Genomic DNA, 9,405 nt, shown 5'->3' with positions numbered 1-9,405 from the left:
TATTTTTACAGCTGTATGCTTTCAAAGTTGACGCTCCTATTAGCACCTGCACCAAATTACAGTGCAACTGCTGCGAGGTGTGTTTTGTTATCGCAAGAAACTTTAAATACGTCAAACAAAAAACCAAGTTAATGAGCCTTTTTTTAAAATAAAAAGTCAATTATATTTCGTTTGGTACAGGTTATTGGTTCATGTGTTATGCGGTAACGATAGCAAATTGTTTTGGTAATAAGATGTGTTTCTACATATGTAGAGGGCGATAGTTCACCCCGATTTAGGTGTTTAAAGACTTTGACAAGGTGACTAAAATAAGTCATAATTTCAGCCGAGGGCTTACAAAGACCGTCTTCACTCAAATTATCGAACGAATTCCTTTTGGACGATTCTGCAGATAAGCCTTGAACCTATGGCAAATATATCTTCAGGTTCTAGGTTCTTCAGAGACGATTGGCAATAAAGGTTTAATTGAATTGACGATGATTCCTAATAAGAACAAGTTCTTTTAAGTCGTATCTAATGCAGAAATCAATATTTCAATTAACAATCTATCATCGACTTAAGATTACGATCCAAGTGTGGAATGTTATCTTCCCTTGAATTTCCTTCTCTAAATAAATACGATCGAAGTCTGTATTTATATTCTTGCCGATCTATAGGATCATGCTAGCCACCTCTCGACCTTACAATCTGGATGGCACAGCTGTTGACATCAGATCTCACGACGTAGAAAAAAGGAGATCCCAAGCGGTACCACAACGGGCCAAAACCGGTCTAGCTGCGACTGGATCCTAGCGAGCCTGGAATCCGCCTCTACCTACCTACAAAACAAAAGCAAAACACTATTCTCAGTTCTAGCCGCCTACAAATACGCTGGAACAGAAACAAAACAAATCAGTTCAAGCGCTGAAAAATAAAAAAATGCATTCAATCACAAATTAAATTTTGTGTATTGCACACCCACGGAAGTGCGCTGGCATCATAAGATGAAGCGGCACGAGCCAAGCGCCGGAACCGAAGACCCGGGTCCGGTCCGAACGCCAGAGCCGAAGAACTGGGTTCCAAATCTGGATCAAAGCAAATCATTATGATAGGAAGAAGGAACAAATTTAATTGAAATGACTACCAAGCGTATCCCCGTGCTTACTCATTCGCTCTCTTCACCGTGCAGTGTGCGCCCTATGGAGGAGGGTGTTTGTACTGAGTATCGAGTAAAAATGTAGAGCCGAGGCCCTAGCTGCGACTCACAACGTTGCCGCTCGTTTTCCTATTTCTTTATTTTTTTTTCTTTGTAGTTTTTGAGCACATTGGTACTAAGGAACCTAGTGTCCGATTATGCGTTGGAACCACTGTACATTGCCACTCAGAAAATCAAGTACAAAACTTTAATAGTGAAAGTTCCTCGCTGCAGGACGAATCTGGTGAGGGTGGGGTAAACTATTGTTGTTGGCTCGAAAAACTGCATGCTGGGATTTAATGGCTATTTTGACATCACCTTGCACATTTCGAAGAAATGGTGATCAAATATAGGGATAGCCTATACAAGCCACGGAAACTCAAACTTCTAATACGAATTGCAATTTACTTGTGCTCACACCTCGCCCCAAAACAATAAGTCAATGGCTCATCTGCCTTGCATACATACCCCCACACCTAATCACATCTTTTTGTTCCCAACTACAACGAATTGAGTGGTATACGGTTCTTGACGTCGTTTTTGTTTTAGAGATACTACTGAGTTCCAAAAATGCTGTGAATGTTTGTTTCACTTATTCATATGTTGTTGTCCTTTTACTATAAAGCTAAGAACCTACGGATACCCGCTTTTGTTTAGATATGTTATGTGTACATAGTTAATTGTCCCCAATAACTAACAAAATAATCAAAAACGTTTGCTAATGATACATATATAGTGTTACTAGAAATTACTTGTAGGGTTAACAATAAAATTTTAACACTTTGGAAATGAGTGTGTAGAATGTGTAAGCATTCTTGAATAAATAATGCGCATATTAGAAAGCAGATGCTCAGAATTTAACAACAGCATGTGATTGTGGGCGCAACTGTATCGTGCATTATGGTAACAAATCGTAACAAAAAACCCTAAACAGTTTAATCAGTATTTAATGGTTGTGTGTATATATATACATACATATGTGCACAGGTATAAAACATTCCCGATCCGATGTTTTTTTTAATGAAAAACTTTATGTACGTAACTAGGACATTGATATACTATTACAATATAGTACATAAATGTATAAAGAAATAAGCATAATACATAACTTACGAAGTTGCACATTAATGTATTTTGGTTTCACAGGCACACATATACATACATTAATCACAAAAATGTAAGAATAGTATAGCATGAAAATATCTACATATGTACGTTTTCTAAATCATTTCATTTAAAGATGTAAATTATATTTACTTTTTTTATAATTCATTACAGATCTGTATAGTTATTGACCAACAAACCAAGTTTTTATTTTCAACCAGATTTTTAGTAGTGGTGACACAAGAAACAAATCAAAGATTCATGTCGTTGGACAATAAATCGAAATATTCTTAGTGTGACCATTTGTTGTGCCTTTGCACACTGAGCACATCCTAAGGGAACGGAGAGAATTTTTAACAGATATGAAACACATTAACACAGGCACCATGCCGTAACCGGCTATTAGTATTATATAATAAAGTTTTTGTTTGAATTGAATAATTTTTTACTTTCCAGCCGAAACGATTCGTTTTAAGGTGCTCCTGTTTACACAAATTTATTTTATCGATGTGTTTCATGTTATCATCGTTTCTGGCAAACAAATACATCATGCAAAATAGCAAAACGATTTCAGAAAAACGCGATTTAAGTAGTTTAACTGTGGTTAAAAGCATACATATTGAAAATTAAATTGCAATGGTCAAAATTATATCGAATATATTGACGTTGACACGTGTGTATATATAGTGTATGTCTCTCTCTCTTTATTGAGATATGTTAAAGAATTACCAGAACATAAAACAATTTATGCGTCTGTAATGATAAACCTTTTAAAAATACTAAGGATTAATTCGAAAATAAATAAATATCACTGGATATGCAACATGCTGTAGATGGAGGTACTTAAAGCGAAAATTCTCCAATGGGATAGGATCATCGAACGGTTTCTTTTCTTTGTTTATTGGATATCATAAATAAATAATCCACTACCGTCGTTTTAGGTGCCGATACAGAACATCAGTACCTGCAGAGCAGCGAAAACCTTGTGCAAGGAGCGCAGTGGGAGATTCAGCCGCTACTTACTGTACCTACCACGAAATGATTGAACACTGTTAGTGGGAATACTTACAGGTTTGTTTGCGCCGCACGCAGTTAACAGCAGCAGTTGCAGAAAATGCATCTGCCACTCTCACCGGCAAGGAAAAGAAAGTTCTTCCAATTTTAACGGTTAGTCAATCATAATTTTTCACTCTTACCGCTCGGGCTATCTTTCAATCTTACGACATTTGCAAAATAAAACGTTTTCGATGTTAAACTGTCTCATCAAATTCGTCAATTATTCTATAACAGGGCCACCAATTTTGTGAATGCGTCGGACTATAACCAGCCTGCGATTGTATGCTGCATATCCGTTTACGTGAGTAAAATTTTCGTTTCCGCATTAAAATCTAGTTATCTTAAAATCCCATCGGTCTTTAACGCAACAGATGACGCATGACATTTTATTTATTATTAACAAAAAAACTGGCATTACGATTTATAGTTTAGTAACCATTCAACCATTTGCATATTTATAATATTGGTTTTAAATCAATTAAAAACTCCATTTTACATCTTCCGAATGATTCAAATTGGCATCAGCTGCAAGCACTGGTTCGTCTGAAAAAATCAAGATTAAAACAAATTTTAATTGAATTTTAAAGAATAACTTCAAAGAAGGTAGGAACTGTGTGTAAAATATTAAATGTAAATGCCATTTAGGTCTTAGTCTATAACTTTTCAAGCTAAGGCAGTAAGACTAGAGCTTCGCAGTCGACGCAGAAGCAACAGAGAAAGAATAAGAAGCTGCATTTCGAACAATAATTAGGAATATGTGGACTCCGTAAGAGAGAGAACGCGGGAATTCAGCAACTGCGGGAACGGAAGACGGTGAACTGAATATGGCAATACGAGACGATCAACCAAAGGTGGCGGGAAATCGGAACGGTGGGATTGGGAGATAATCACCCGAAGATAGCGGATCCCAACAGCTCTCGTACTTACCTGTAATATAACTACATCTCTGAAATTCGACGCTCAACACTTTGACTTGATCTGAGATAGAGGAATTCCGACACTGCTTAAAAAACGAATGTGTCATCAATTTCTGTGCACTCCAGCGACACGTTGGATTTTTATTTAGGCAAATTTCAATGTACTGGTGAAAGTCATCTGAAAAAGTTCGTTGGTTGTTCATTGCACTATGGACTGGATCTCGAGAAAAATTAACTGAAGTTGATCCTGGAATATAAAAATATTATTGATTACAGTATGACACTATAGTGCACACGGTCTTACGTTGGCAAGAGAATATATAAAATAAATTTACAAAACATAATTTATATAAATTATGCTAGGTCAAAGAATAACAAAAATATATAATTTTCAACTAAAAGTATACGAAGATTTTTGAAAATCATTACCTTGACTGGATCTATCTGATAATGAAGGCAGATTTCCACGAATTTTTTCTGTGCACATTAAAGTTAGTTCCGAATCCATAAATGGTTGAAAGCCATTTGCCATTTCAAAAGAAGTTATTCCAATAGAATATAGGTCACTCTTTTCTGTGTATCCATATAAATTTTGATATAATATCTCTGGCGCTGACCAGTTCAAATTTTCTTTCCTTCCCGCCGTTGATCCATGTAAAACTTTAGCTCTTTTACCTTCGTTAATAAAAGACCGCGAATCCCGAAAATTTGATAAAACGGCTTTCTTGTGATCTAATAGTATATTTTTAGCTCTTAAGGATCCATGAACGAAGTGGTGAGAGTGTATATACATCAGAGCACACATTATATCTCTAAATATCAGTGCTATTAAAATTTCCGGAAATCCTGCAATAAAATTTAATAAAAATGGTTGAGAATAATTAGTATTTTACTTAATTTTTCTTCAAGTATTATAAAATGTTTCATGTACTCGTAAATGTTTGCAGTGACTACACTAGGCAATAACCAAACAAACTCTAGCAACGTTTTTTAATAAAGTAGGTTTGAATATGCTAACCATAAAAAAAATATATTTTGATATTTTTACAGGTAAGGATGTTTTTTTATTGTAAAATTGAAATAGCTACGAAACAACATCCACGTGCTTACTGAATCCCTCACACACTCTTCCTCGTACAGTGTACGCCTTCTGCCTGAGGGAAGCGGGAAAGCAACACACATATTGATACACACACATACAGGGTATCGGCTATAAATGTAGAGACGTACCCCTAACCGGCACTCACAACGTTCCCGATTTTTGTGACTATATTAGAGAATACTGCAATTAGTAAGGATAAGTAAAGTTCTTCTAAACGCCCTATAATTTTTGTTCTATCCAACTATGTTGTTTTTGATTGATAAAATTTAAAACATCAAAAACAAAATCAAAATAATTGCTTTGTGGTTTTATTTTTTATTTTCCGATCCATTTCGATTGGACAAGAGGTAGTTGGTAACGATTTAAGATATATTCCCTCAAATGAAATCTGATTCTGGATATGCCCCAATAATTTTCGTACTAGCACCTTGCAAAAGTGAACAGGCCAAATCCATGGAACACAAATTAAATAAAAATTACTGTGCAGCTTGAAACATTGTGGAACGAACTATTAGAGGTCTTAAAAGTAGGTATGGATATTGTCATGCAGCATTATTAATGTTTGCTACGCCTTGCACATTATTTGACGCAGACTTAAATCGCCAGTCGCAAATGATTTAGTTTGCGCCGAACCTTAAACGTGATTGGAGAAAGCATAGCTCGTACTCCTTATCAATATACACAAACAAACCGGAAAAATACAAAAAAATACCTTTTTTTTCGTTGGTGACTTTTTGTCTATTTTTGGTTTATTTATAATCAGCTAAGTCGTACTAATTTTCAAAATAATTAATTGAATTTAAATGAATTATGTTTTGTATCTGCTTCAGCATACTCGATTGGATCCATCCATCACCAAGCAGGATCGTACACATCGGAGACAATTTCAAAACTTCGAGAATTTCTGCGTCTTGCTTTGGTGTTGTCCTAAGACCTCTCCTCCTCGATTGGTTGTATAGCCACTTGGGAGAATGCTCCGCCTTTTGCACTCTTTACCTCCTGCTTGTTTCGGGCCAGCTTCTTGCGTTTTACAACTTTCTAGTCCGACCATATCTTTCAAGATAAGACGATTTAAAAAAATCCACGATTACAACTTGAAACACTTGCCTTCATCCACCCGGATGGATCCTTAGTTGGGGTCCTGATGCTCCATTTCTGCCAGTATCTCATCTTGACTAGTTGTCTTATGCTACAAATAATGCCCCTACAAATAATTGCGACAATAACAGTTTGGTATTAATAATTTTTTGCGAATTTCTTACATTTTTATATTTAATTTTTATAAAATACTTACTTTCAGATTCAATAGCGTTTAGTAAACAGCTGACAGGACTGCAGCTCAAAGTATTTTATTTTCTTAGCAACTATCGGCAATTAAACTTTTAAGTTATACGAAAACAAAATTTCCAATTGAATAAATTAAACTTATAACATTAGCAAAAATGATTATATTTTTATCCCGCTCATACAAATTTGTATTTATGTTCTATGTAATTCCGTTTTTGAAATCGCTAGCTTAGTGTCAACAGATTTAATCGTAAGAATCTTACGATTTGCGAAAGCCGGAGTACGCACTTTTGTGATTTGGCAGTCAATTCGCAACTTTTTGCGATAATGCTGTCTCTAAAAACTCTAGGCAACCAAACCGAGTTTTTCTTATAGATTTGGGGCTTTCAATTTTATTTTTTCCAAAATTTTGATTTTTGAAAACTTGGGAAAACTAAAAAAGTAAAAGTCGCGCACAGGCAAATGGTTCATATCGCAAAAGGAATACCTAATATTACAATAATATTGGGCAGGACGAGTCATATTTTCTCCGAGACTGGGATCGGAGCTTGTTACTTCTTACAAATTCTAAAAAATTCAGTACAAATTTTGAATGGCTCTTTACTTCGACATCTCACAATGCAACAATACCAGCAGTCCGACTTATCATAAAAACTACTTCCAAATCCTAAAGTTCTATAGAAAAATCGGAAAGAAAGCAGTATTGATATACGTTGCCAACTGTTAAGCGCCTCTTTCGGAGAGCCAAGCATTTTATAGTGGCACGAATGTTTTACTTGAGATTTTCAATGGAGTGAAGCATTCCGCTTTCAAAAGAACCCCACAAAAGCAAGTCAGGAGAGGTCAATTCTGGAAATCTGGAGTAAATATAGCTTTTGTTACACTAACCGCCGGAATTGATTTGGGAGCCGATGACTCTTTACAAAGAGGACGAATTGATTTGTTAATGTGGAGAGTGGGGGATTTTGGTAGGGCAGCCTACTCAGACCGCGCACTCTCTCAATGTTTCTCACACTTATCATGAGAAATAGGAACCACGACCGCTAGTTATGTATGTTCTAATATTAATTCTTACGCTCCGTTTACCTTTTTTCACCTGATGATGTATTTGATTAAAATTGTAGAATATGTTGTTTCCATATTACCGCTACTTTTGAACACAAAATTTGGTTTCTCTAGTTCTTATACTACGGACTCGGACTAAGTTGACTCTGCTACTGATGATGATCAAGAATATTTGCAAATATTTTGTGGTATAAGATCCGGTGAGTTACAAACTTCTACCCAATTAAAAAACATACAAATAGCCTATTCAATTTTATATAAATAAAATAATCCTTATCATGGTTAGGAAATAAACTTTGATATACAGAATATAATTCATTTACCAGAAGTGAAGACATTTTCAAGTATTGTTTGACAGTTTCCAAAACACATAAATGGAAACACCATGTACACATAACTATTATAAACAAAGCAGTGAAGAATGCTATGTATATTTGTATGTTTAAATTGTCGAAATTTTAAAACATCTTCACATAACATTGCCAGCTTATCCGCTTGTTGCTCCACTGATATTTTCTTAATTACTATACATTTATTCGTATTAAGATAATTGGCTTTGTAAACTGTTCCAAATTTTCCAGCTTTAATTGTAGAGTTTAATTTATAGTCGGATATACTGTTGCTAAACATGTTTATAATTTGGACTGTGACAAAGTAGTGATGAAAAACTGGCGAGCTGCTATCGATACTATCAAATGTTGTTAATAAGCTCGCCCACTGAGCACATCCCTGGGGGAACGGCGGGATTTTTTGACTGATGTGAAACAGAGATTTACACTAGCACCATACACCATTCGTCAAAAATGAGCTTGTAATATAAAATAATAAAGTCTTGGTCTGAATTGTTGAAGTTCAAATGCGCTTTCGTGTCTTAATCCCGCTTATCGATTTTGTAACTGCAGAAACATTCATCGACATAAATGTACATAGATACATAGATATCTCGTTACCGCAAAACGCATCAGACAATAAACTATACCAAACGAAACAGCATTGACTTCTTCCCATTCCTACGACTTATGCAATTGCCAAGGGTTTCGTCATAGGACAGCAAAGTTTATTGTGGTGTGAATTATGCGATACACCGGTGAAGAGATAGCGAAAGGTTTGAGTTAAGATTAAGACGAGAGCACGACCAGTCAGTTAGTTTAATTTAAGACGGGGTCATATTGAGGACAGTGCTCCGTTCAAGACGGTGTCGGATTGTAAAACTATTCCAAGATGGTGTGAAATACTCAAGGACTAGACAATCCAACTCCATTAAAGAAGACTTGTGCGTGCGTACGATGGATACTGCGTCGGATTTGACGCAGCATGTCTCCTACTTACCAGTGAAGTCAATGAAGCAGCGCTGCCACTTGATGCTATCTCGATATCTGACTCTAATACGCTTTTGGAGAAACCGACTTGAACTCTATCAAGAAGACAATTCTTATTGAGATTCTGCATACTTCCATGTTTGTTTGTACATATGTTTATCGCTTTATTATATTATTATCTTTTATATTAATAGTAAATTTGCTTAGAAAGAATATTAAAATTAATATTTTTAATACATAATTAAAATTATTAACATTGATATAACTAGGGGGCAAGCCCCCTGCACACTCGATATGAGTAAAATACGAAGAAGTCAACCCAAAACTTTTTTATATAATACAGAGATAATAATAAAAATACATATACATCAATACATATTT

The 9,405-nt window shown here is 35.4% G+C and overlaps 1 protein-coding gene across 1 annotated transcript; it reads right to left on the bottom strand.

Moving 5' to 3' along the window:
• Positions 1-3,706: 3,706 nt before the first annotated feature.
• Positions 3,707-8,283, bottom strand: LOC113565684 (putative serine/threonine-protein kinase STE20-like). The gene is made up of 4 exons (XM_026988463.1): positions 8,029-8,283; positions 4,681-5,097; positions 4,262-4,498; positions 3,707-3,877 (listed from the first exon to the last, which is right to left on the bottom strand). Exons 1-4 carry the CDS (start codon positions 8,183-8,185, stop codon positions 3,813-3,815), a joined length of 876 nt encoding a protein of 291 aa, XP_026844264.1. The 5' UTR covers positions 8,186-8,283; the 3' UTR covers positions 3,707-3,812.
• Between the last annotated feature and the right edge of the window lie 1,122 nt (positions 8,284-9,405).

The sequence above is a fragment of the Drosophila persimilis genome, unplaced genomic scaffold (assembly GCF_003286085.1).
Source record: "Drosophila persimilis strain 14011-0111.01,24,50 unplaced genomic scaffold, DperRS2 tig00000191-arrow-pilon, whole genome shotgun sequence".
Classification (NCBI taxonomy): Eukaryota; Metazoa; Arthropoda; class Insecta; order Diptera; family Drosophilidae; genus Drosophila; species Drosophila persimilis.
The sequence above is the reverse complement of the archived record's forward strand: the minus strand, read 5'-3'. Positions and strand labels throughout refer to the sequence as shown.